Below are 15,000 nucleotides of genomic sequence, written 5' to 3'. Positions count from 1 at the left end.
ACACACCCACACCACACACACCACACACACACCACACACACCACACATCACACACACACCACACACACACCACACACACACCACACACACCACAAACACCACACACCACACACACACCACACACACACCACACACACCACACACCACACACACACCACACCACACACACCACACACCACACACACCACACACACACACACACACACACCACACACCACACCACACACACCACACACCACACACACCACACACACCACACCACACACACCACACACCACACACACCACACACACACACACCACACCACACACACCACACCACACACACCACACACACACCACACACAACACACACACCACACACCACACACACCACACACACCACACACAACACACACCACAGACACACCACACACACACACACACACACACACACACACACACACCACACACCACACACACACACACCACACACACACACACCACACACCACACACACACACACACACACACCACACACACACCATACACACACCACACACACACCACACACACCACACACACACCACACACACCACACACACACACCACACACACCACACACACCCACAACACACACAACACACACCACACACACCACACACACACCACACACACACACCACACACACACCACACACACACCACACACACACACACCACACACACCACACACACACACCACACACACACCACACACCACACAAAAACACACACCACACACACCACACACCACACACACACACACACACACACCACACACACACACCACACACCACACACACACACACACACACACACACACCACATACACACCACACACCACACACACACACACACACACACACACACACATACACACACACACCATACACACACCACACACACACCACACACCACACACACCACACACACACATATATGCACGCACACACACATGCATACGTACGCACGCACACACAACACACACGCCCACACATACACACACACACACACACACACACACACACACACACACACACACCACAGACACAGTGTGTAGTGTGTACTCTGACTTGAGGTCTCGCCTACTTGTGACAGTCAATTCCCAGTCTTCGAATCATTGGCCAGATGGCACTGGCAACACAATAATCCAAAGGCCGAGTTCTCTGTTGCCACAAAATTATTTCCAACCAGAACTGGCAAAATACATATATGAATGCTTTAAAGTTCGCAGTCCATAACTATGTCTTATGGAATATCCTGCATGTGCTCACAACTTATTGCTTTTACTTTTTGTTTGCTTGTTGTGTTTAGTTTATAGTGTCCATAATTCCTATGATGGTTTTACGACAATTAAATGAGTTCTGAGTTCTGAGTTCTGAGTTCTTCACACACACACAGAATCTAAAATGTTTTTTTTACCAGACTTCACCAAAATTCTTTTGAATGTGTTATAAACAATTCCAATATGTTATTTGCTGTTGCAGAAGGTTTTCTGCGTAGTCCAATAGGACATTTGTTATAGCTGTTTGATGTTGGCATTTATAACGTTTCCATTTTCCCTAGCGTTGTCTCTCCCTATTCACCCTCCACACATACACACACTTTTCCCCCCCACCCCCCTCCCACAGTCCCTGCCCCATGTTGTTGTTGTTGTTGCTGTTGTTTTTTGTTTTGTTTTTTTTCGTCTAATATCACTTCAAGTGGAAAGACGTTAAACTGAAGACGAACACACACACACACACACACACACACACACACACACACACACACACACACACACACACACACACACACACACTTCACATTACATCGCATCACACCACATCACAAAATACAGATACATATAAGCACACCCAAGCACGCACACGAGCATACACAGGAACCGTTGAATTCCACTACACTGTCTGGAAAAAAACGAAAACAACAACCAGTTTTTTGACTGAACGATGGAGACACAATAAGAAGTTTGGGTTAGAATGAATTATTGTTTGTTTTTTCTGTATATATGTATTTTGATGTTGTTGTTTTTTGTTCCAATACATTTATACATCTATATCTATGTGTTTGTTTGTTTGTTTTTTGTTCCAGTACGTTTATACATCTATATCAGTGGGTTTTTTTGTTGCAATACATTTATACATCTATATCAGTTGGGTTTTTTGTTGCAATACATTTATACATCTATATCAGTGGGTTTTTTGTTGCAATACATTTATACATCTATATCAGTGGGGGGTTTTGTTGCAATACATTTATACATCTATATCAGTGGGTTTTTTGTTCCTATACATTTATACATCTATATCAGTGGGGTTTTTGTTGCAATACATTTATACATCTATATCAGTGGGGGTTTTGTTGCAATACATTTATACATCTATATCTATGTGGTCTACTTTTTGTGCCCTTGGGCTGAGTGGAAAAAGCATTTTTACTGCTTACCTCACTTCCCTGGTTCATAGGATTTTGATTCATTTTGTTTCCTCTCTGCCTCTCTCTCTCCCTCCTCACCCCCACCCCCCACCCCCACACACACCCTCCCCTCAACCCGCCCGCACCCCTCCCCCCTCCCCCACCCCCACCCCCCCAACCCCCACCCGACACACACATTTACAAATTGCGAAAAAGATTACCCATTTGCGCTTGTTGGTAATGTATGTATGTGTCATGTGTTGATTATCAGGGATATGTTTATGTTCTTGCATATGCATGTATGATATATACGTTTGTGGGTTCGCTCTGTATATATTTCAGTAATTGCATTCGTCTTAGTGTTGATTTCGTTATATAAAAAATATTCTAAAAAAAAAAAAGGTTTTACTGGCTCTGTTACCCTCAGATGATAACCTCTCTCTCTCTCTCTCTCTCTCTCTGTCTGTCTGTCTGTCTGTCTGTCATTCTGTCTGTTGCTTACCTTCAGCAACGAAGTGAGCACACGTGTTCATCTGACCACGGACACGTGCAACTTCAGCAGCATAAGCATCTCCGTACACCAGCACCCAGCTCAGTGCAACAGGACCTTTTACCCACAGGGACAGCCGTCGGTCAGTATGGGAACTCGTGCACTAAAAGCCTCTTTGATGCTTGACACTGACAGGGGAAGTTTGGGGGGTTGTTCATCTGCACCTCTTCGCTTAGTTATGGTTTATTGCAAAGGTTGTGTTTCAAATCATATTTTGACAAATACAGAAATATTCATATGCATCATCCAGTGAGTTCGTGTACTCAGTATGTTTTAAAATATATGCGATTTTTATGTAAACAGTTATATGAGATTAATCTGAGGTCCCTTCAACACAGGAGCATTTGCTAGCCTTTGTCTTTCATAAGCCAGCAGAAGTTTGTGAACTTATTTGATATCTAAGGCTCAATTCTCTTGTTCTTATTCACGTTCAGACTGACAGGGGAGGGGGTCGGGGGGGGGGGGGGGGGGGGGGGGGGGGGGGGGGGGGTAGGTAAGTAGGGAGGTAGGCAGACTTCTAGGTTGGCTGGCAGGTGAATAACAAAGAGGCAGATAAACAATCGTAGTACCTGTACTCTCTCTCTCTCTCTCTCTCTCCATATATATATATGTCTCTTTTTTTTTAAATCATGTATGTATGCATGTTTAGTCCGTACATTCATCGATCCATCAGTATGTTTATTGATCAGACGACACGTTTATTGATCTATCAGTGTATTCATCTGCCTGTCAGTGCGTTCAACAGTGTCCAATTCCATCTATTGATTGACCTGTCAATATCTCCACTAACTATCGCCTTCACAAAGCGCATGAGCCATGACAAGTTGACAAGTTACCATGACAAGTTATCATGACATGTTGACAAGTTACCATGACAATTTACCATGACAAGTTGACAAGTTACCATGACAAGTTGACAAGTTGCCACGACAAGTTGACAAGTTACCATGACAAGTTCACAAGTTACCATGACAAGTTACCATGACAAGTTGACAAGTTATCATGACAAGTTGACAAGTTGCCACGACACGTTGACAAGTTACCATGACAAGTTACCATGACAAGTTGACAAGTTACCATGGCAAGTTGCCATGACAAGATGACAAGTTGCCATGACAAGATGACAAGTTTCCATGAGACTTTGTCACAGCACCGACCTTTCAGGCTGTGTTCCTCCATGAAGTCCCCTAACTCTGTGTGCACGTCCCGCTGGGTGAAGACCTGCTGCCAGCGGTCAGAGAGAGTGACGGGCCCTGACTGGCGGAGCAGGACGAAGACATAGGGGTTGTTGTTCCGGGTGGGGTTGAGGGGCCCTTCATACTGCACCACTGTCTGCCACACACACACACACACACACACACACACATCAAACAGACACAAAAATTTACAATAAAAAAAAGAAGGAATCTGGTAGAAGTACCTCACATGAACAGTGATATACATGTAAATGTCGGACAGTTCTGAGAGTGTGGTGATCACAGTTGCTCGTCAAACAGTAAGGCACAGCTGTGCACTGAAATGCAAGATTTATATCAATATCAGAAAACTTAATACTGACTTTAATTTGTATTCATGAACAGGCCTGTATATGGAGACTATCTGGCAACAAAGTCATTACAAACAAAGTTTGTCCGAGCAATATACTCCTCAGCTGTATATTTGTGTTCATTGTAGATCAGGTATACCCACGGTTTTGTTTAACTTGCACTGGTACACGTATTGTTTCGCAAATAACAAAATGAAACAAAAAGTAGAATCAACAGCTATGTTTTTGTCACGTCCAAGAATGGCCAATGGTTCGGTTATTGGTAAATTTGGAGCATGTGGGTGTCTTTCCTTCGTTGCATTCATTAATGCATGCCAAGAATCGTTGGATGGTTGCACTGCCAGAACATGTCTGATGCTGTCTCGTTGTGTTACAAAAACTACACAGGTCAGTGTTCAGAACCCCCGCCTCTTGTGATATCACGTTTGTTCTGAGGCATCGGTGTATGGTTCTTCATTGGAACCATTTCAGTTTTACATCACGGATCTTAATAATAATAATAATGATAATAATAATTATTATTATTATTATGATACTTGTAATGATAATGATAATGTTAATGATGATAATAACAATTACAACAACAACAACAAAATGCCTTCCAATCATTTACTAAGTTGGAAATATCCTCTTTGGTGGCACAACAAAGGTACCTAGACACAGATATAAAAGACAGACAAAATAGTTGTGTGGGTGGCGTCGCATCGTGGCAGGGAGAGAGCAGCCATAAATATACACAGATCATCATCATCATCATCACCATCATCATCACATCATCATCATCATCATCACCATCATCATCACATCATCATCATCGTCGTCGTTGTTGCTGTTGTTAATGAAAACAATAGCAATAGTAGCAGTAGTAGTAGCAGTAGTATATCATTATTGTATCAGTACTGTTGTTGTTATTATTACTGATTGTTGTTGTTATCATTATCATTAGTAGCAGCAGCAGCAGCAGCAGCAGGACGAGGAGGAGGAGGAGGAGTAGCGGTAGTAGTAGTAGTAGTAGTTGTTGTAGCTGTAGTAGTGTTGTTGTTGGTGTTGTTGTTGTATTGATTTTCATCCTTTATTTTCTCTATTTTCCTTTCTGTTTGTTGGACAGGGTGAGGGAAGTAGCGGGACACCCTATACCTGTCCTGCCGTCATGTTGTTCCCGGGGATGTTGAGCTGCAAGGCCTTCACGGTAAAATACCCCACGTCAACCAACAGCAGCGTGTGTAACGTGTCCTCCTCGGCCGGCCACCACATCCGGGGCTGCGCGCGCACCTCGTAAGGGGTCATCACCGTCATGGACAGGGGGTCCAGAGTCACCTCCTTTGACTGGTTGTACGTGAACTGATGTTCACAAGCTTTGTACGAACCTGTGGGTTGTAAGTGACGCTGTTAGTACCTCTGTAAGTGACGCTGTTAGTACCTTGTTAGTGACGCTGTTAGTACCTCTGTAAGTGACGCTGTTAGTACCTATGTAAGTGACGCTGTTAGTAGTTAGTACCACTGTAAGTGACGCTGTTAGTACCTCTATAAGTGACGCTGTTAGTACATTGTAAGTGACGCTGTTAGTACCTCTGTAAGTGACGCTGTTAGTACCTCTGTAAGTGACGCTGTTAGTGCCTCTCCAAGATACGCTCTTAGTACCTTGTTAGTACCTATGTAAGTGACGCTGTTATTACATTGTAAGTGACGCTGTTATTACCTTGTAAGTGACACTGTTAGTACCTCTGTAAGTGACGCTGTTAGTACCTCTGTAAGTGACGCTGTTAGTGCCTCTCCAAGATACGCTCTTAGTTTAGTACCTTGTTAGTACCTATGTAAGTGACGCTGTTAGTAGTTAGTACAACTGTAAGTGACGCTGTTAGTACCTCTGTAAGTGACGCTGTTAGTACATTGTAAGTGACGCTGTTAGTACCTCTGTAAGTGACGCTGTTAGTACCTTGTAAGTGACGCTGTTAGTGCTGTTAGTACCTCTGTAAGTGACGCTGTTAGTACCTCTGTAAGTGACGCTGTTAGTGCCTCTCCAAGATACGCTCTTAGTACCTTGTTAGTACCTATGTAAGTGACGCTGTTAGTACCTCTGTAAGTGACGCTGTTATTACCTTGTAAGTGACGCTGTTAGTACCCCTATAAATGACGCCGTTAGTACCTTGCAAGTGACGCTGCTAGTACCTCTGTAAGTGACGCTGTTATTACCTTGTAAGTGACGCTGTTAGTACCTTGTAAGTGACGTTGTTAGTACCTCTGTAAGTGACACTGTTAGTACCTTGTAATGACGCAATTAGTACCTCTGTAAGTGACACTGTTAGTACCTTGTAAATGACACTGTTAGTATCTCTATAAGTGACGTTGTTATTACCTCTGTAAATGACGCTGTCAGTACCTTTCAAGTGACGCTGCTAGTACCTTGTAAGTGACGCTTTTAGTACCTCTGTAAGTGACGTTGTTATTACCTCTGCAAGTGACGCTGTTAGTACCTTGTAAGTGACGCTGTTAGTACCTCTGTAAATGACGGTGGTAGTACCTCTGTAAGTGACGCTGTTAGTACCTTGTAAGTGACGCTTTTAGTACCTTTGTAAGTGACGCTGTTAGTACCTTGTAACTGACGCTGTTAGTACCTCTGTAAGTGACGCTGGTAGTACCTTGTAACTGACGCTGTTAGTACCTCTGTAAGTGACGCTGTTAGTACCTCTGTAAGTGACGCTGTTAGTACCTTGTAAGTGACGCTGTTAGTACCTCTGTAAGTGACGCTGTCAGTACCTTGTAAGTGACGCTGTTAGTACCTCAGTAACTGACGTTGTTAGTACCTCTGTAACTGACGCTGTTAGTACCTTTTTTACTCAAACATAAAGACCCTGTTGGTTGTAAGTGACGTTGTCAGTACCTTTTCAAGACCCTGTCGGTTGTGAGTGACGATGTTAGTACCTTTGTAAGTGACGCTCTGACCGTTGAACTCAAACATTTAGACCCTATGGGTTGTAAGTGACGCTGTTAGTACCTTTTTAACTCAAACATTAAGACACTATGAGTTGCAAATGACGTTGCTTAAGCCCTTTAACTCAAACATTAAGACCCTGCAGGTTTGTAAGTGACGCTGTTAGTACCTTTTCAAGACCCTGTCGGTTGTAAGTGACGATGCTAGAACCCGTTTAACTCAAAAGGTATCTTGTTATTCACCTGTCTCCAAGCTGATGGGTAGTGCTAATGGGCAATGGCAACATAAAATGTTGCGGACAAAAAAAAAAAAAAACACAAGAGAAACACACACTTTTAACTGACACTGTATATTGAGTATTTTAGAAATTCGGACTGGCCAGATCACGCATATTATGGCTATAAAAGCAACATTTCAAACTGTTTGCACATTTCAAGTATAGATTTTGAAACACATATCACCAGTGTTAAATCAATCTTGTCAAATTTGTATATAGAGAGAACCGTGGACACCACACACACACACACACACACACACACACACACACCTGGCTGGGTGGTGTAGGTCACCTCCAGAAAGGTGTCCAGGACCTGTGGATCCAGTTCCCGCCGGGAGAAGATCCTGGTGGCCACGCTGTCTGAGGCCGAGGAGTGGCGAGGGTTGTAGCAGTCCGCCAGAAAGGGGTCACGGCCCCCGCACCGCGCGCTGTAGCTGTTGCCGAACCAGAACAGGCTGGGGTCCTCTGCCTGCCGCCACACCACACGGCACTTCAGCACTTCACTACATGACACTTCACCATACGGCACTTCAATATACAGCACTTCAACACACGCCACTTCAACACACAGCACTTCAACACATGGCACTTCACAACACAGCACTTCACTACATGGCGATTCACCACACGACACTTCACCATACGGCACTTCAATATACAGCACTTCAACACACGCCACTTCAACACATAGCACTTCAAAACACAGCACTTCAACACATGGCACTTCACAACACAGCACTTCACTAGATGGCGATTCACCACACGACACTTCACCATACGGCACTTCAATATACAGCACTTCAACACACGCAACTTCAACACATAGCACTTCACAACACAGCACTTCAACACGCGACACTTCACAACACAGCACTTCAACACACAGCACTTCAACACACTCCACTTCAATATACAGCACTTCACAACAGAGCACTTCAACACACGGCACTTCAATATACAGCACTTCACAACACAATACTTCAACACACGTCACTTCAATATACAGCACTTCAACACACAGCACTTCAACACACGGCACTTCAACACACTGCACTTCAACACACGCCACTTTAACACACGGCATTTCACAACACAGCACTTCAACATACGCCACTTCAATATACAGCACTTCAACACACAGCACTTCAACACAAGGAGCACTTCAACACACATCACTTCACAACACAGCACTTCAACACACGGCACTTCACAACGCAGCACTTCAACACACAACACTTCACAACGCAACACTTCAGCACACGCCACTTCAATATACAGCACTTCACAACACAGCACTTCAACACACAGCACTTCAACACACAGCACTTCACAACACAGCACTTCAACACACACCACTTCACCACACACCACTTCACAACACAGCACTTCAACATACGCCACTTCTACAAACACCACTTCAACACACAGCACTTCAACACACGGCACTTCAACACACACCACTTCACAACACAGCACTTCAACATACGCCACTTCAACACGCACCACTTCAACACACAGCACTTCAACACACACTTCAACACACAGCACTTCAACACACAGCACTTCATAACGCACCACTTCAACACACACCACTTCAACACACACCACTTCACAACACACCACTTCAACACACACCACTTCAATATACAGCACTTCAACACACAGCACTTTAACACACAGCACTTCACAACACAGCACTTCAACACACGCCACTTCAACACACAGCACTTTAGCACTTCAACACATAGCACTTCACAACAGCACTTCAACACACGCCACTTCAATATACAGCACTTCAACACACAGCACTTCACAACACAGCACTTCAACACACGGCACTTCACAACACAGCACTTCAACACACAGCACTTCAGCAATTCAACACACGCCACTTCAATATACAGCACTTCAACACACAGCCCTTCAGCAATTCAACACACGGCACTTCAACACACTGCACTTCACAACACGGCACTTCAACATATATCACTTCAACACTGCACTTCACCACACAGCAGTTCACCACTGGCACTTCAACACACGGCACTTCAACACACAGTACTTCACAACACAGCACTTCAACACACAGTACTTCATAACACAGCACTTCAACACACGGCACTTCAACACACCCGCTCGGGCGCGTGTGTGTGAATGTGTGAAGAGGGCGGAAGAGGGCGGTGTCTTATGTGTACGCGAGCACGTGTGTGTTATTTATTATCAGTATCAGTAGTTGTATGTTCAATCTAAATTCAGCCTTTCTTCTCCCCATAAAGTAAGTGCCAGCCCCGAAGCACTAGTGAGGCTTAAGTCCAAACGAATACCCTCCCTGATGGCCTAGAGGTAACGCGTCCGCCTAGGAAGCGAGAGAATCTGAGCGCGCTGGTTTGAATCACGGCTCAGCCGCCGATATTTTCTCTCCCTCCACTAGACCTTGAGTAGTGGTCTGGACGCTAGTCATTCGGATGAGACGATAAACTGAGGAGGTCCAGAGTGCAGCATGCACTTAGCGCACGGAAAAGAACCCACGGCAACAAAAGGGTTTTCCTGGCAACATTCTGTAGAAAAATCCACTTCGATAGGAAAAACAAATAAAACTGCACGAAGGAAAAAAATATTAAAAAAAAAAAAAAGGGTGGCGAGATAGTGTAGCGACGCGAGCAGCCCAAATTTCACCACGCAGAGAAATCTGTTGTGATAAAAAGAAATACAAATACAAATATCCCCTCCCCACCCGCACTCCATCCCTTATCCTGCCCCACGGGACTGTCCGTGTGGCGATGACCAGCTGAGGCTGATCAGGCTGACCACTGCCCTCAGCAAATGTCCACAATTCATTCATCAGCCTGGACCCCTACGTGGTGTGTGGCTTGAATATTTCATTCCAACCTTTCAGCCTCTCCGTTCTTTAGTTCCCTTAAAAACAGACAACAACAACAACAACAAAAACAAACCAACCTACCAACAAAACAAACACACCCCCAAATATTGAGGTCCATCAGACCCCCTGCGCGGTACGTGTTTGAATATTTCATTCCAACCTTTCCTCTCTGTCCGTTTTCTTGGGCTTTTCTGTATCACGGATGATGCATGAGCACCGCTTCACATGGATCACTTGTTGTGTTTCTGACTGGGGGGTATGTTAGGGGGTATATTGGGGGTATATTGGGGGCATGTTGGGGGGTATGTTTGGGGGGTATGTTGGGGGCATGTTCGAGGCATGTTGGGGAGTATGTTGGGGGTATGTTGGGGGCATGTTGGGGGGTATGTTGGGGGCATGTTCGAGGCATGTTGGGGAGTATGTTGGCGGGGGGGGGTATGTTGGGGGCATGTTTGGGGGTATCATGGGGGTTATGTTGGGGGTTATATTTGGGGGGGTATGTTGGAGGGTATGTTGGGGGTTAATTTTGGGGGTTATGTTGGAGGGTATGTTGGGGGTTATGTTTGGGGGGGTATGTTGGAGGGTATGTTGGGGGTTATGTTTGGGGGGTATGTTGGGGGTTATGTTTGGGGGGGCATGTTGGGGGTTATGTTGGGGGTTATGTTGGGGGTTATGTTTGGGGGGGTATGTTGGGGGGCATGTTGGGGGGATATGGTGGGGCGTATGTTGGGGGTTATGTTTGGGGGGGTATGTTGGAGGGTATGTTGGGGGGGGGTATGTTGGGGGGATATGTTGGGGGGCATGTTGGGGAGCATGTTGGGGGGGCATGTTGGGGGGTATGTTGGGGGTTATGTTTGGGGGGGGTATGTTGGGGGTTATGTTGGGGGGTATGTTGGGGGTTATGTTTGGGGGGGGGGTATGTTGGGGTGCATGTTGGGGGGCATGTTGGGGGGGCATGTTGGGGTGTATGTTGGGGGGGTATGTTGGGGGCATGTTGGGGGGGTATGTTGGGGGGTATGTTGGGGGGTATGTTGGGGGGTATGTTGGGGGGCATGTAGGGGGGTGTATGTTGGGGGTTATGTTGGGGGGGTATGTTGGGGGCTGGGGGTTATGTTTGGGAGGTATGTTGGGGGGCATGTTGGGGGTATGTTGGGGGGTATGTTGGGGGCATGTTGAGGGGTATGTTGGGGGGGTGTATGTTGGGGGCATGTTGGGGGGCATGTTGGGGGGGGTATGTTGGGGGCATGTTGGGGGGCATGTTGGGGGGGCATGTTGTGGGGTATGTTGGGGGTTATGTTGGGGGTTATGTTTGGGGGGCATGTTGGGGGGCATGTTGGGGGGGCATGTTGGGGGGTATGTTGGGGGTTATGTTTGGGGGGGTATGTTGGGGGTTGGGGGTTATGTTTGGGGGGTATGTTGGGGGGGCATGTTGGGGGGGTATGTTGGGGGCATGTTGGGGGGGTTGTTGGGGGGTATGTTGGGGGCATGTTGGGGGTATGTTGGGGGGGGTATGTTGGGGGCATGTTGGGGGGGGGGGTATGTTGGGGGGCATGTAGGGGGGTGTATGTTGGGGGTGTATGTTGGGGGCTATGTTGGAGGGTATGGGGGGCATGTTGGGGTATATGTTGGGGGGGGGGGATAAGATGGGGGCTATGTTGGAGGGTATGGGGGGCATGTTGGGGTGTATGTTGGGGGGGTATGTTGGGGGTATGTTGGGGGTGGGGTATGTTGGGGGTGGGGTATGTTGGGGGTGGGGCATGTTGGGGAGTTATGAAGTTGACGAGGAAGGGAGTCACCTGCAGCCAGTGGGATGCTGCCTGTAAGGGACAGAAAGGTCAGCCATGTTGTCTGTGAGCCACGACTGTGGCAGAACAACCCGTGGCTGTGGGCTGGAGCACCCGAACAGTCACAGTGCCTCCCTCATGGAGGATCCGGTGAGAAACACTTCATTCTTTTCTGCTTGTTTTTGATGAATCCTGACTGCTTCAAAATTTTGTGTTGTCCTTATTTTTTCTGAATCCCATTTTCTTTCAAACCAAACCGTTTCCTCTTAACGTTGCCTTCAGGGAAGAAACAAAGCCAGGTCGCACTGTTTTCATTTCCGCAAAGGCTGGTGGACAGGTCCTCAGTTAAAAGTGAAGAAGAAGTAGAAACAAATCTTTGTGAACTAAAATTATGACAGTCGAACAGCAACATTGTACTCCTTGATGAGCTGGCCGCAAAGATTTCTTGTAAATCTACGGTGGATTATTTAACAGAAATAATTCCCGATACGTGTTTGAAACCTGGTTTTTCAGTGTAGGTCTTCGTTATTACAATAATAAACAGAAGCAATGATGCAAAAGAAGCAGTCACCGAGATGGTGCGTGGTTGATACCTGGAAAGGATAGAATCCCGAACATTTTCGCTGCGCTTACAAAAAACAAAGCGGGCTCACAACAGCAAAACCAGCCTGACTGCTTTATCATCTGTTGTTGATTCAGTACAATAAAAAACAACATTCATATTCATGAGGTCAATGAAAATCAGGGTACCTACCCGTTTCCTGATGGCCTGCAGACAGGTGGGTAGGTCCTCACTTCTGGCGGACTGACCACAGGGTGACGAGGGTTCCATTCCTGTCACACCGCCTGGCGGTCAGTCTGTCCTCCAGCCCGACACACTGACACCCCCACCACACCCACCACACCCCCACTAACACACTGACACCCCCACCACACCCACCACACCCCACCACACCACCACACCCCACCACGTCCCCACTAACACACTGACACCCCCACCACACCCCACCACACCACCACACCCCACCACGCCCCCACTAACACACTGACACCCCCACCACACCACACCATACCCCCACTAACACACTGACACCCCCACCACACCCACCACACACCCACTAACACACTGACACCCCCACCACACCACACCATACCCCACCACACCACCACACCCCCACTAACACACTGACACCCCCACCACACCCCTACTAACACAATGACACCCCCACTACACCCCTACTAACACAATGACACCCCCACATACCCACCACACCCCTACTAACACACTGACACCCCCACCACACCCACCACACCCTACTAACATACTGACACCACCACCACACCTCACCACACCCACCACACCCCTACTAACAGACTGACACCCACACCACACCCACCACACCCCTACTAACACACTGACACCCCCCACCACACCCCATCACACCCCAAACAACACACTGACACCCACCCACACCACACCCACCACACCCCTACTAACACACTGACACCCCCCACCACACCCCATCACACCCCAAACAACACACTGACACCCACCCACACCACACCCACCACACCCCTACTAACACACTGACACCTCCCCACCACCACACCACACCAAACCCTCCACACCACAACTAACACACTGACACCCCCATCACACCCACCACACCCCTACTAACACACTGACACCCCCACAACACCCACTAACACACTGACACCCCCACCACACCCACCACACACCCACTAACACACTGACACCCCCACCACACACCTACTGACACACTGACACCCCACCACACCACACCACACCCCACCACTCCCACCACAAACCCACTAACACACTGACACCCCCACCACACCCACCACACACCCACTAACACACTGACACCCCCACCACACCCCTACTGACACCCCCACCACACCACAACCCTACTGACACACTGACACCCCCATCACACCACACCACACCACACCCCTACTGACACACTGACACCCCCACCACACCACACTCCTACTGACACACTGACACCCCCACCATACCACACCACACCGCTACTAACACACTGACACTTCCCCACCACAACACACCACCACACCTCTACTGACACACTGACACCCCCATCACACCACACCACACCCCTACTAACACGCTGACACCCCCACCACACCATACCACACCCACCACACACCCACTAACACACTGACACCCCCACCACACCCACCACACCCCTACTAACACACTGACACCCCCACCACACCCCTACTAACATACTGACACCCCCACCACACCCACCACACACCCACTAACACACTGACACCCCCACCACGCCCCTACTGACACCCCCACCACACCACAACCCTACTGACACACTGACACCCCCACCACACCACACCACACCACACCCCTACTAACACACTGACACCCCCACCACACCACACTCCTACTGACACACTGACACCCCCACCATACCACACCACACCGCTACTAACACACTGACACTTCCCCACCACCACACCCCACCACACCTCTACTGACACACTGACACCCCCGTCACACCCACCACACACCCACTAAAACACTGACACCCACACCACA

At 47.5% G+C, this 15,000-nt stretch overlaps 1 protein-coding gene across 1 annotated transcript in view; it reads right to left on the bottom strand.

Annotated features, from left to right (window-relative positions):
• Positions 1-15,000, bottom strand: part of LOC143291162 (uncharacterized protein C56G2.4-like) — a 30,608-nt gene that overhangs the window by 8,152 nt on the left and 7,456 nt on the right. The window contains exons 2-6 of the mRNA XM_076600863.1: positions 13,159-13,238; positions 8,010-8,208; positions 5,668-5,897; positions 4,142-4,316; positions 2,937-3,041 (exon numbers count right to left, since the gene is read on the bottom strand). Of these exons, the coding sequence (XP_076456978.1) occupies positions 2,937-3,041; positions 4,142-4,316; positions 5,668-5,897; positions 8,010-8,208; positions 13,159-13,238 (789 nt within the window). The remainder of the gene's footprint in view (positions 1-2,936; positions 3,042-4,141; positions 4,317-5,667; positions 5,898-8,009; positions 8,209-13,158; positions 13,239-15,000) is intronic.

This window comes from Babylonia areolata, chromosome 16, assembly GCF_041734735.1.
Source record: "Babylonia areolata isolate BAREFJ2019XMU chromosome 16, ASM4173473v1, whole genome shotgun sequence".
Taxonomy (NCBI): domain Eukaryota; kingdom Metazoa; phylum Mollusca; class Gastropoda; order Neogastropoda; family Buccinidae; genus Babylonia; species Babylonia areolata.
This window is presented reverse-complemented; position numbering and strand designations above follow the sequence as displayed.